Consider the following 15,129-nt stretch of genomic DNA (forward strand, 5'->3'; position numbering starts at 1 on the left):
GACTAAGAAATCGCTAAAATATAGCGATTTTCTACATACATTCCATTTTGCGATTTCTAAATAGCGATTCCTTAAAAATCACTATTTAGAAATCGCAAATTGAAATCTTGATACATCTGCCCCTTAAACTCCCTGTGCCTACCAAAAAAAAAATGTGTCCTTGTGTAACGTAACTGGTGCTCATGTAAAGTGCTCCAATACCTTCGGGTCGAGTTTGCGCTATATAAATCTGCAAAAAAAAAAAAGGCCACCTGGTTAACAATATCTTAATATTTCTAAAAATGGTATGCTGATATCAAACAATGGATCATGCTGGATTGCCTATTTTGGAGATGGTTCTTAACCCCTTCCATGCGGCCGCGATTCCCCTGGTGTGCTGTAAACAGCACGAACAGGGGCGGGCCGTGACGAACCCCAGCCGTCATCAGCACACGAGCACCGTAGTGCATGACGGCTGGGGTTCGTCATCAGCATGGAAGGGGTTAAGGGAGGGATGAGAAAAAATAATTTTTTGTCCATCTCCTTTTAACCCCTTGGGCGCGGCGGCGATTCTGCGCCTGTGCGGCACATTCCGATCGCGGGTGCGGTCATGACGACCGGGAGCCATCATCAGCACACCAGCACTGTGTGCCATGACGACTCCCGGACGTCATCAGCATGGAAGGGGTTAAGGTTAGCCACGAGTTTAGCAGATTGTTTAACCTGGAAATGGATTCCATGGTGGACCTGGACAGGAAAAAATGTCAGCACAGATGTTGCTGAATCGGCCTACCATCTATTGACCGTTTTCACGATGGGTTTGCTCAACTATCAGGAAAAAGACCACAGTGCACCGTAAAGAAGATGGAGTGTACAGAGGCGTACGCAAACACAACACCTGACAATGTGTCAATGCTGGCCCAACACCGCTCATCTCTGGTGGTCTGATTACAAGTAGCCGTAAAATTGAAATGCCTTCGCAAACATCCATATATGCAGGGATCACAATTACATGTGGTTGAAGTTTATCTCACTTGATAATTACCAGTTGGTATATGGTTCGCTGCCCTGTTAAACTTCGGCAGGTCACACCTGCTAGAATGTAATGGGAAAAGGCCTGGTAGCTGTTAGTACATGCACATTTTGGTTCTGAAAGCAGGAGAATCTGCACGATATTCCCCCTAAAACTGAATATGCGAAAATTATCGTAGTTCGTAAATTCCAAGCACCTTAGTGTTCGACATTACTGGGTGTGGTAGTTACCCTGTCTAACAAAGTTAACTGATAACCATGCCCTAAGTAAGGCTGATGGTGTAAGACAATCAAGTTATGCCATGCTCATAGTCTGTCATCCATTCATACTTAAATAATCCTTTGAAATCTATCTATACTCTGGGCCTAAATTTGAGTTTATTGGACAGGATACTACCTCAAAAGGTATGTGCTATATTATAAGTACCATAGTCTATAATACACCTGTGTTATGAAGGTCAAAACATCTGCCACATACGTGATGAAGTATCACGCCAACCTCTGAATAAGGCTATCTTGCTCCCTGCAACCGATCTCACGTACTCTACTGAGCAGAACTTTCTTCCAAGTATATTACCTCTGAAAGAGATGTGGTTAGAATTGCCAGTAAATATGTCAACACGTCTGTGAAGTTCTGCATTTGATGTTCTCTTTTCTTAGCCTAAATTTCTCATTCTAGGACAATGCAGTAACCTACATCCTTTTGTGGGAAGTGTGGGGTAATGAAAGATTCATCTGATGATTGTCAGAGCTTTTGTATGTATTCATTTGTTTTGCACATCACGCCAAACAATCTAGAGGTAATACATCAAAAATCAATATGTCATTTTGGCAGACTCACTGTTCATATTAGTAACCCAAAAATCTTTATATTAAATGTTTTTGCTTTCTTGAAAAATGAAGACTCCAAAAATGTAGTGGTAAAACATTATTATTTCAAACTATTAGCTATTTCTATATGTATTACAAGAATGTAAAAAAAAAAGTGGAATTTTTTACACTATATTGTTGATTGTACGCTTTGTTGCACTGTGGTTTGTCTTGGTTTTCGTTGTCCATGCAACTGTCTGTATGTGCATCTCATTCTGAACCACTGCTTTGTCCTTTCTTTTCTTCCCGTTCAGTCTCTTTCAGTCTCTTTCACTCTCTTCTTCCATTCAAGAATTGCCTCTTCCCCAATAGTCCATTTTTTCATTGCTTAACGGCTCTCCTCTATTGACTATTTATTCCTTTTTTATGATGCAGTGTGCCTGCTCACCTTATTTTCTTATTCTAGTAGCCTCAATCCCTGCATAGCTCATTCATATCCTACCCTTTTGCCCTTGCCCGTGTCTCCGTCCCTTCAGTATTTCCACTTACCTTTTGTGCCAGCGCCTCTCCATCATTTTAAGTTCCTTCTGTGTCTTTTCAAAACTGTGCCCTTTTTGGATTTTTATTTTTGCATTGTAGTGCCTTATTATTTAAACTGAATTACGTTGTATTTTAATTACGTGTAATCTTTTTTCTTTTCGTACCAAATGTAAAAAAAAGCATTCATATCCACTTTTTCAAATATTTAGATGTTTGTATATTTGTTTTTTGGTTGTACAACTTTTTTTATCTACTTTTTTTAAAATACAAATCCCAAAAACACTCAATTGCAATAAAAGTGGAGTTCAATTGTTCAGAGCCCTGTGGTGAGACTACTGCCTGAGGTCCCTTGCACCAAAAGGGACTCATGGATGTGCTTAATTCTGCTGCACCTAATTGAAATACATTTTTGAGGGTAAATTGCTTTTTATTTATCATACAAATAGTTGCCAGAAATCCATACAAGCTATTTCTATAATTTCTCTTGTTTCTTGAATCTAATGAAAGACTTGCAAAGGGACATTTGCTAGGATGTTTTTTAAGACTTTGTATAATTTGCATTGTAGTTCCTGTGGGCCAACATCTTTTACTTTTTCAATATCTTTAACATTGTGTAGGTTACTGAGCTTCAGGTCGCTCCCCCTCACGCTCCCTGGCAAAGAATTCTGCTGCAAAATCAACTGGCTGGTATCGTAGCAGCACGCTTGCTGGCACTTGCATCTGTGTCAACGCGCTTGTTTAAATAGCTGCTTCCGACTTCGCGCTCGTGTAATCTAGCCCTTTAAATATCGCGCGTCATTTATAAGGAACTAATAACATCGGACTCCATTGGAATAGCACTGTTAACACCGCGCTCGACATTTAATCACAGCGCCCAAGTAATTTTGCATTGTTAAACATCGCGCACGACAGGATTAGCAAATTCACATAGCGCTTTGTTGATTCATAGCGCCGTACTTCACACTAAGCTAGCATTTTGGTAATACTTCGTGTGACTGCCGCCTTTTATAATCTGCATCTTTTTCTGCTGCCTCAATTGTGTGCACTATTGTTATTTAGCTTTGCACTGACCAAAGGCTGCCCAAGTTTCACTTTCTAACTCCATTTTGTATCCAGGTTGTTGTCTACTCCCTTGCCCCGCCTACCCTCCCGGCTAACTCCTCCCAGCTGACCCTCCCACCCACGAACACACTGCTGACCTCCTCCTTTTCACCGCTGTGACCACCTGGATCTCATCCGAGACGGTCGCTCCCCCCCACGCTCCCTGGCAAAGAATTCTGCTGCAAAATCATCTGGCTGGTATCGTAGCAGCACGCTTGCTCGCACTTGCATCTGTGTCAACGCGCTTGTTTAAATAGCTGCTTCCGACTTCGCACTCGTGTAATCTAGCCCTTTAAATATCGCGCGTCATTTATAAGGAACTAATAACATCTGACTCCATTGGAATAGCACTGTTAACATCGCGCTCGACATTTAATCACAGCGCCCAAGTAATTTTGCATTGTTAAACATCGCGCACGACAGGATTAGCAAATTCACATAGCGCTTTGTTGAATCATAGCGCCGTACCTCACACTAAGCTAGCATTTTGGTAATACTTCGTGTGACTGCCGCCTTTTATAATCTGCATCTTTTTCTGCTGCCTCAATTGTGTGCACTATTGTTATTTAGCTTTGCACTGACCAAAGGCTGCCCAAGTTTCACTTTCTAACTCCATTTTGTATCCAGGTTGTTGTCTACTCCCTTGCCCCGCCTACCCTCCCGGCTAACTCCTCCCAGCTGACCCTCCCACGCTCCGCCCCCTCCACTATCCATTTAAAGCAGATGTCCCAACGCGCAGCGTCCACGCGCTACGACCGCGCCGAAGGTGCGCCAAAGGTAAGCCCATCTACGCCCGTCCGCGCCTGGACCGCGCCCAGCGCCAGACCACGCAATGCCCAGCCCACCCACATTACATACGACTCAGCCACCCTCCTAGCACTTAATCCTGGCCGACTCCCCAACTGCGCCCAAGCCTCACCTGGCCACACCCATGGACCCTTCACATGCATCTCCTGCAAGTTTGACGGCACAAAAACCAATTCCGCATCCACTAACACCAAACATAGATCTGACGCCAACCACCTTAAATGCATCCTACTCAACACCCGATCGGTCCACAGCCACGCCATCAACCTTTGGAATCTACTAGACACCATCTCTCCAGACGTCGCCTTCCTAACAGAAACATGGATGAACGCCTCTTCGGCCCCAGACATCACCTTATCCATCCCGGAAGGCTACAAGATCATCCGAAAAGATCGCCCCAAACAAACAGGAGGAGGCATCGCCATCGTCCATAAGAACTCCATCCGCATCTCAACCAGCTCAGACGACTACCTCTCTAGCGCCGAACACCTTCACTTCCAGATCCACACCGACCCCAAGACCACACTCAGAGGCACACTCCTATACAGGCCACCAGGACCCCTTGCACAATTCACTGAAGACATCACTGACTTTATCACCCAACACGCCCTCTCCTCCGAGGACTACATCCTATTGGGAGACCTCAATTTTCACCTGGAAAAGAACAACAACAACAACACCACCACCCTTCTGGACAATCTCGCCAACCTAGGACTCAAACAACTTGTTAATACCCCCACACACCGCGCAGAACACACTCTCGACCCTATCTTCACCTCCAGCAAACATATTTCCTTCAGTCACACCACAGTTCTCCAATGGACAGACCACAGCTGCGTTCACTTTGTCTACAAAAAGACCACATCCCACAACCATCCTCAACCTACTCTGCAAAGAAATTGGAACAAAATCACCATCGACCAGGTCTCCACATCGCTTCTTCAAAACCCCCCTGCCCACTCATCGAACCCCAACCAAGCAGCCATCAACCTCACACAATGGATAACCGACACTGCCGACAACCTAGCACCTTTGAAAAAACGTCAAATCAAACTAGGCAGCAAAAACGCCCCCTGGTTCAACGATGATCTTAAGAAATCCAAGAAACTCTGTCGCTCCCTTGAGAAGACCTGGAAAAAAGACCCAAACACCAACACCAGGGACGCCTTCAAAAACGCCTCCCGCATACACCACCAATTGATCCGGACTGCCAAGAAAACCGCATTCAAAGACCGACTAGACAAAAACGCCCACAACAGCAAGGAACTATTCAACATCGTCAAAGAGTTTACCAACCCCATTGCCAACTCCAACGACATCACCCCCTCTCAAACCCTTTGCGACTCACTAGCTTCGTTCTTCCACGACAAAATCGCTCGGTCCACAGGCACGCCATTGACCTTTGGAACCTACTAGACACCATCTCCCCTGACGTCGCCTTCCTTACGGAAACATGGATGAACGCTTCCTCCGCCCCTGACATCGCCATTGCCATACCTGATGACTATAAGATCACACGCAAGGACCGCACCGACCATACAGGAGGTGGAATCGCTATCGTCCATAAGAAATCAATCCGCATCTCGACCAGCTCTGACGCCAACCTCGCTAACTCCGAACACCTCCACTTCCAAATCCACATCGACCCCAAGACCACACTCAGAGGCACCCTCCTCTACAGACCACCAGGACCCCGCGCAAAATTCAGTGAAGACATCACGGACTTCATCACCCCACACGCGCTCCCCTCCAAAGACTACATCCTTCTGGGAGACCTCAACTTCCACCTTGAAAAGAGCAACGACCGCAACACCGCCACCCTCTTGGACAACCTAGCCAACCTCGGACTTAAACAATTGGTCACTTCCCCCACCCACATCGCAGGTCACACACTCGACCCCATCTTCACCTCCAGCAACCATGTCTCCTTCAGTCACACTACGGATCTCCTCTGGACTGACCACAGCTGCGTTCACTTCACCTACAACAAACCGAAACCCATCGTCCACCTCCAACCAACTCTACAAAGAAACTGGAACAAAATCACCACGGAGCAGATCTCCACATCGCTCCTTCAAACCTCCCCAGCCCTCTCTTCTAACGCCAACGAAGCCGCATCTAACCTCACCCTTTGGCTATCCAACACCGCCGACACCTTAGCACCAATGAAAAAACGTCAACACAAACTTGGCATCAAGAAGGCCTCATGGTTCAACGATGACCTCAAGAAGTCCAAGAAACTGTGCCACTCCCTTGAAAAGGCCTGGAAAAAAGACCCATCCACCAGCAACAAGAACGCCTTCAAAAGCGCCATCCGTACTCACCACCAACTGATCCGAAAAGCCAAGAAAACAGCATTCAAAGATCGACTTAACAACAACGCCCACAACAGCAAGGAACTTTTCAACATCGTCAAGGAATTTTCCAACCCCTCGGCCAACTCCAACGACATCTCCCCCTCTCAAACCCTCTGCGATTCCCTAGCCTCTTTCTTCCACAACAAGATTGCTGAAATCCACAACAGCTTTGACAACCAACCCGGAAGCCAACACACCCTACCATCAGCTGACCATCTTCCCCCCGTTAACACCCTTAACGCCTGGAACCCTATCTCCACTGAGGACACCATCCGCCTGATGAATTCCATCCACTCTGGATCCCCCACAGACCCATGCCCTCACCACATCTTCAACAAAGCAGACTCCGTCATAGCTCCTCACCTCCGAGACGTCATCAATTGCTCCTTCAACTCCGCTACCTTCCCAGAAGATTGGAAACACGCTGAACTCACCGCCCTTCTGAAAAAACCAACAGCAGACCCCACCGAACTCAAAAACTACCGCCCCATCTCGCTTCTTCCATTCCCGGCCAAAGTCATCGAGAAAGCTGTCAACAACCAGCTCGCCGCCTTCCTCGAAGCCAACAATTCACTCGACCCCTCACAATCTGGCTTCCGAGCCAAACACAGTACTGAGACCGCCCTCATTGCAGCAACAGACGACATCCGAACTCTACTGGACAATGGAGACACAGTCGCCCTCATCCTCCTCGACCTCTCTGCAGCCTTCGACACAGTCTGCCACAGCACCCTTTTACATCGCCTCAGAAACATCGGAATCCAAGGAAAGGCACTGGAATGGATCACCTCGTTCCTCACCGGAAGAACCCAGAGAGTCCGCCTCCCACCATTCAAATCCGAGGCCTCTGAAATCATCTGCGGCGTACCACAAGGATCCTCACTCAGTCCCACCCTCTTCAACGTATACATGAGCCCCCTCGCGGCCATCGCCCGCCAACACAACCTCAACATCATCTCTTACGCGGACGACACTCAACTGATCCTATCTCTCACCAAGGACCCCAGCACCGCCAAAACTAACCTCCACGAAGGAATGAAAGAAGTCGCCGAATGGATGAAACAAAGCCGACTGAAACTGAACTCAGACAAAACAGAAGTCCTCATCTTAGGTAAATCCCCCTCTGCATGGGACAACTCCTGGTGGCCGGAAGCCCTCGGAAATGCACCCATCCCGACAGACCACGCACGGAACCTTGGCGTCATCCTCGACTCCTCACTATCAATGAACAGACAAGTCAGCGCCGTATCCTCTTCCTGCTTTAACATTCTTCGCATGCTCAGAAAAACATTTCGCTGGATCCCCACCGAAACAAGGAAAACAGTCACCCATGCTCTGGTCACGAGCCGACTGGACTACGGAAACACTCTCTACGCAGGGACCACCGCTAAACTCCAGAAGAAACTACAACGAATCCAAAACGCCTCAGCCAGGCTCATATTAGATATCCCACGCAACGAACACATCTCTGGTCACCTTAAAGATCTCCACTGGCTACCCGTCAATAAGAGGATTACTTTCCGACTGCTCACCCACGCACACAAATCACTCTACGACATCGGACCAGATTGCCTCAACTCTCGACTGTCCTTCTACTCCCCCTCCCGCCAACTTCGCTCTTCCAGCCAAGCCTTCGCCACTGTACCTCGCATCAACAAGACCACCATGGGAGGCAGATCCTTCTCCTACCTGGCTGCCAAAACATGGAACTCACTCCCCACCTACCTTCGCCTCACCCAGAATCACCTAGCGTTCAGAAAGCAGCTTAAAACGTGGATATTTGACAAATAATCCTCCTCCCCTTCCTAAGCGCCTTGAAACCCTCTGGGTATGTAGTGCGCTATATAAATTTTTATGACTTGACTTATGACTTGACTTCAACAACCAACCCGAAGACCAACCCACCAAACCCTCTGCCGTACCTTCACCCCCCTTGAACATCCTTAATGACTGGAACCCAATCTCCACTGAGGACACCATTCGCCTGATGAACTCCACCCATTCAGGATCCCCCTCAGACCCTTGCCCTCACCACATCTTCAACAAAACAGACTCCATCATAGCACCACACCTCCGAGACGTCATCAACTGCTCCCTCAAATCCGGCACCTTCCCAGAAAGCTGGAAACACGCCGAACTCAGCGCCCTTCTGAAAAAACCCACAGCTGACCCCACCGAACTCAAAAACTACCGCCCCATCTCGCTCCTCCCATTCCCGGCCAAAGTCATCGAGAAAGCTGTCAACAACCAGCTCGCCGCCTTCCTCGAAGCCAACAAATCCCTCGACTCCTCACAGTCCGGCTTCCGAGCCAAACACAGTACTGAGACCGCACTCATCGCAGCAACAGACAACATCCGAACTCTACTGGACAATGGAGACACAGTCGCCCTCATCCTCCTCGACCTCTCCGCAGCCTTCGACACAGTCTGTCACAACACCCTGTTACAATGACTTAGAAACATCGGAATCCAAGGAAAAGCACTGGAATGGATCACTTCTTTCCTTGCCGGATGAACTCAGAGAGTACGTCTCCCACCATTCAAGTCAGAGGCCACTGAAGTCATCTGCGGCGTGCCACAAGGATCTTCACTCAGCCCCACCCTCTTCAACGTATACATGAGCCCCCTCGCGACCATCGCGCGCCAACACAACCTCAACATCATCTCCTACGCTGATGACACTCAACTGATCCTCTCACTCACCAAAGACCCAAACATCGCCAAAACCAACCTACATGAAGGAATGAAAGAGGTAGCCGAATGGATGAAGCATAGCCGTCTGAAACTGAATTCAGACAAAACAGAAGTCCTTATCTTAGGTACCTCCCCCTCAGCCTGGGACGACTCTTGGTGGCCAGAAGCCCTTGGAAAAGCACCCATCCCAACGGATCACGCACGGAACCTAGGCATCATCATGGATTCCTCACTCTCGATGACCAGACAAGTCAACGCCGTCTCCTCATCTTGCTTCAACATTCTTCGCATGCTCAAAAAAACATTTCGCTGGATCCCCACCGAAACTAGAAAAACGGTCACCCACGCACTGGTTACAAGCCGCCTTGACTACGGAAACACCCTTTACGCCGGTACCACCGCAAAACTTCAGAAAAAACTCCAACGCATCCAGAACGCATCAGCCAGACTCATATTAGACATCCCGCGTAAAGAACACATTTCTGGTCACCTGAAAAACCTCCACTGGCTCCCCGTCAATAAGAGAATAACTTTCCGCCTCCTCACCCACGCACACAAAGCTCTCTACGAACTTGGACCCGAATGCCTCAATTCACGTCTTTCCTTCTACACCCCCTCCCGCCAGCTGCGATCTTCCAACCAAGCCCTCGCTACTGTTCCCCGCGTCAACAAAACCACCATGGGAGGAAGATCATTCTCCTACCTAGCGGCCAAAACCTGGAACTCACTTCCCATGCACCTTCGCCTCACTCAAAACCACCTAGCATTCAGAAAGCAGCTTAAAACCTGGATATTCGAGAAGTAATTCCCCACCCCTCCTCAAGCGCCTTGAGACCCTCTGGGTATGTAGCGCGCTATATACATTTATTGACTTGACTTGACTTGACTTGAATTCTGATAAGTACAGACTGTCTGGAAAAGTACTACATTTATTTTCAGAAAGATTGCAACATTCATGGTCTAAATCCTTATAACATTTGCAAAACTACATCTGTTATCTCATACAATAAAATGTCAACCTTTCAGAGTTTAGGTTCTCAAAGCTGCTCACGCACATAGGCAGATTCATTTTGTTTAGTCAATTTGGCTAATGGTTTCTTTGTTTTTTGTTAATCAATTTAGAAAATTGTGTTAAATTAATGAATGTCTTTATTCATCCCTACAATTTACTAATCTCACAAATAAATTTGAATTCTGGTTACGACTTATAGGCATTTGGTGCTGTATGCGTTTCTTTTTTATACTTCACTAAATACTTCCAGTATCAAGTTTATTTATTATTGGTAATTGAGTAAAAGGTTTTCTAATAAAGGTTTTGCAATAGTCCAAAACACAGAGAAACGTATCATGTCTACACTAACCCTTATGTGTTTGTCAATGTCTTTCTTTGTTCAAGTTGTAACAATCATTACCACAATTAGTTCTGGCTCTAAAATCCAATTTGCTTCGGATTTCTCCACTGTTGGTTCATTTTTGTGAAAAGCTACACAAAATATGGAGTAGTCTAAGAGCTATCATGGATCCACCTTCAAACTAGCATGAAATAGCATGAACTCTTGTGTTAACCTAGAAAAATCATAACAAGGACAGTTTCAGTCCTGTGAGATGAGGAATCCATCTTTTTTTTTTTTTTTTTTTAGAATATCAGTGACTAGTCGTCTTCAAAATCAAATGTTCCAATGGTATTTTTTGTAACAAATCGATCTAAAGGATGTATCCTTCTCCATGACTTGGTGAAATATGTTCCGTAATGCATAGGGATATGGCTGGTACTTCCATGAGCAATTTAAGGCAGAGTTAGAGCCACCCATGGTCGGACCATTTGTATTGGCAAAATATTTTGATGCTTTAGCCAGAGGAATGTAATAGGAGGTTTTAACATTCTGACAGTCCGGTGCAAAATCTGGAGGTAGTACACTGAAAAGGTAAAAGAGTTACTACTCAATATGACCTTCAGCTTTAGCATTAGGTGTACATATACTTTTCAAGGTAACTCTATAAACAAATGTGTGACTACCATTCTACTACTGATCCACAGTAAATGCGTATGTAGCAGGGAGGGCTTTTCTGATGACAAATGCACGTTAATTAATTAATTAATTGTGGGTTTGTAATGCGCTAGAATCGACTCCCGAAGGAGTATCTCTGCGCAGTAGACCGCTAGGGAACCCGTCCTGGCTTTCCCTGTGAGATGGTCCCTACTGGGTATCTCCAAGGTGAAACCAGGCATCCCCGGCGTATGCAGGGGGCCGTTGTGAAGATGAGGCAAGCTAATGCCCAGAGTTGCCGAGTGTGATCCCTAGTTAGGGTAGGCACCAAGATGAGAATTATCGAGTCCGCTGACCCTGGTCCACGACCCTGCCACGTCGGGAATTGACCCCTGGTCCCGGGCCCTCCTCTGCTCTCGGGTCTGCCGCCCCTAACCAGTGAGCCACACCACTCCTTAGAAATATGGCCTAATTGCATGACCAAACAATGAACACACAAGGGGCCTGATTGCGAGTTTGGCGGTCCAACAGACATACCGCCGCATCGGCAGTCCAAGGAAGACTGCCGCGGCAGCAGTCTCCCACATGCCATATTACGATGTTTCCGATGGGCTGGCAGCGGTCTTTTTGACGGCGGTGAATGTTTTTTTTATATTTGTCAATGCATGTGTGTTTATTTTGACTGCACAAGTATCGAATGCACACATATGCATGACAAATATGAAAAAAAATACCCACTAACCACTTTCTGGAGTCTGGACCATATGCGCCCAGCCTAGTCAATGGGTATACGGTACAAAACAGACTTGCTCGGTTTTCTTCATCAAAATGGTTGTTTTCTTTGGAGTAAAGATAGGTAGGTAGGGATCTATGTTGGAGATTGCGGGGGAAAAAGGAAATAGACAAGTATGTACCCCAAATCTTTCATTTCCGACTACTCGAAGCCGGCAGTCCCAATGCCACAATCAGCTCGTTATAAAACGAACTTGTAATGTAGACAGCTTTTTATAGGTATGCATGTGAGTAGTGAGTACATTAGATATGGTTTAGATCAATTGGGATATGGGATAAAATACTTTGGATTTTTCAAATCATCTTATTTTATATTATGGCTGCTTACAATGCAGTAATATTTTTCATCAGTCTGATACACAATGTATGTGTACTGATTATACATAATGAATACATTAATATTATAAACCTGTTTTCTGTATCTATTGCTTTCAAGGATGAGGGTAGGGTTCCAAGCTTCTCCAAATAACCTCTGCAATTCTCTTGCTGGGTTGTTTAAATTATAGCCTATAAATCCAGATGAGCGCCTTACTCATCATTGCAAAGAGCGAGAGACACCTGTTGTTTTCCCCTTGTGATAAACGAAATCCACCTGTGGCTACAGAAATCTTTCCAGGTGGCTCTTTGATTTGGGAGTTCCAGCACACGAATTCTAGAAATGAGATGAAAAGCAGATTTAACAGTTTCTCTTAATGTTGCATAACTGTAAATAAACATTTGAGTAGGAATTGCTATATTTTTTTACAGTTTCTTTTTAAGCAAGTGACGTCAAAATTGATTGTTAAATTTCATGTTGTGTAACTGATTTCTTTATTTTCCAATAATGAGAAACTGCCTCTATTGTCTTTCTATATGCTGCTCCTAACATACACATAAGTATGTTCAAAGTCGCCTAGTAGGCATTCAAGCTCAATTGTGTTTAGGAGGAACTTTTATGTTGCTGCGCTTTGTGTACTTCCATATGGCCCGTGTCCCTTCCCACCCCAAAGATCCAAATTCATTGATGCTTCTTGTAGGGCAAAGTCCATAAATAAAGCTTTAACACTTGACATTTGTATCCAATACTTGTGATTGTTGAGTGTCCCTTATATTAATAATATTGCAGTTGCACTTGCTTAGTATAGAAAATATCTGTTAAATTTGTCAATTAATGCGAATGGAATAAATTATATCCCTGTGATCTCTTCTAAATGTTTGCTCTTTGATTCACAGGAAGAAAAAGGTGATTTTAAAAGTTTAATGGCTAAATTTCACACAAAACCCCCAGAAAATGATGTGGGGAGATTTAAGCCACCTGTTGCAACTAAACCAGCCCTACCTGCAAATAAGCCCAAACCAGCCATTTTACCTAAAAAGATAGAACCTGAGAATCCCTACTCACCAATGTACCCAGTGGCAGCCTGGAGAGAGTTAACGAAAGAACTCTCATCCCCAAATCTGAAGGAACTGGCAGGTGGACAGATTGGGTCAAACATAAACAATCCAAAACTGAAAGTGGATGCCACAAAAAGGTTTAATGGTGACCGATCTCCTAAAGAAACCAACGTGCAAAGACCTCTTTTCCAAATTGGGCGACAAAACACATTTGGGGAAAAAAATTATAATAGTTCTACTACCCAAGAGACTGGCAACTCCTACACCACAAGGCCAGCGGACTTTCACCAGAATCTAATTACGAAGCTCGCACAAAATCACATAGGGGGCAATGAGATAAAAAGGTGTCCAAGCAAAGAACATCTGCCACCAAAGCCTTTAAGACTTTCACCTGCCAAAAAAATGGATGCCCCTCCACGAAAGGTATTACCGAACCCAAAACAGTTGGGACCAAGACCACCGAAACCTGCGCGACCACCAGTAGTGGATTTAACAAGATTTACGAAGGGCAAAGGGGTTATGGTCATGTCGCAACCTGCAAATGAGAAGAAAATAGGTATGTATGAAAAATAATTCAATATATCCACACTATTAGTCTGAGTGTGTCAAGATAATTTTTAATTAAGAGAATTTAAGTATTTAAAATAGATTGATAGAATTTCTCAGATCTTGAATAAAGATCCACAAAGGGGATGAAATCTCATAGCTGTTTGTACATAACCGAGAGTTCAATACTGTGGGTATACCATCTTATACACCAGTCACAGATACCAAGCTTGGAGGATTAGGAATAAGTATGTAATTCTTTGATCTTCTTCATCAAAATCAGTAAATGTTTCATATTCATCGCTATAAACATACCCTAGACTGTCACTTCTCGTTTGCTTATCTACTAGACCACAATACAGGCAATAGCAGCTGTGAGCCACCATTGAAGAATAAGTATTAAATATGTCAATGATATTACCCCTAGGAAAAGTGTGCAATAATTTAGGGCCTGCACTTTGTGGTTTATTTACTATACTGTTTTATATTGAGGAAGGTGGGTGGCTGTTGCTTTGAATTTACATGTTAACTTCTTTTAAATGGATATTGGTAGACAGAAGATCAAGTGGACATTATATAATTCTGATAATTAGATAAAAGTGAAATGTAGATAACGTAAAACGCTCTCATAGAGAGTTTAATAATGTGAAATGTAAAGCTACACTCTCAGCCTAAAATAAAACATATGATAAGAATTCTGTAAAGTCAGAAACTAACTAATGTTAAATAAACCACCAGCTTGAATGAGGTAAAAATACAATAAATAGTGAAGCAATTTATTGTCACTTTGTCTTCAACATTTTGTGTTATTGGTTTCTTATGGTGTAGTTATATCTTGCTCTAAGAATAACTGCTAAAATGTAGATTTTTTAAATGAACATTGCCAATTTACCATTTAATGTATGCTTGAAGTCTTATTACATTTATTTATTTGCTTTACCTCAAATTGTATGGTATGAGGAAATGGGGTGAATTATGTGGTGTGGTTGTGCAACCTCACCGTGTAATACACTTACCAACCCCTTTAGGTTCAGTAGGTTTTGTCTGTAAAACTCTCATCTAAAACCTGGGTAGGTATGGCACTGCGCAGCAAGGCTTGCACAGTAGAA

The 15,129-nt window shown here is 44.7% G+C and overlaps 1 protein-coding gene across 1 annotated transcript in view; it reads left to right on the top strand.

The window, feature by feature from the left end:
• Positions 1–15,129, top strand: part of LOC147673429 (uncharacterized) — a 138,941-nt gene that overhangs the window by 77,376 nt on the left and 46,436 nt on the right. The window contains exon 2 of the mRNA XM_086947291.1: positions 13,313–14,030. Coding sequence (XP_086803417.1) covers positions 13,313–14,030 — 718 coding nt within the window. The remainder of the gene's footprint in view (positions 1–13,312; positions 14,031–15,129) is intronic.

Source organism: Lissotriton vulgaris, chromosome 12, assembly GCF_964263255.1.
Source record: "Lissotriton vulgaris chromosome 12, aLisVul1.2, whole genome shotgun sequence".
Classification (NCBI taxonomy): domain Eukaryota; kingdom Metazoa; phylum Chordata; class Amphibia; order Caudata; family Salamandridae; genus Lissotriton; species Lissotriton vulgaris.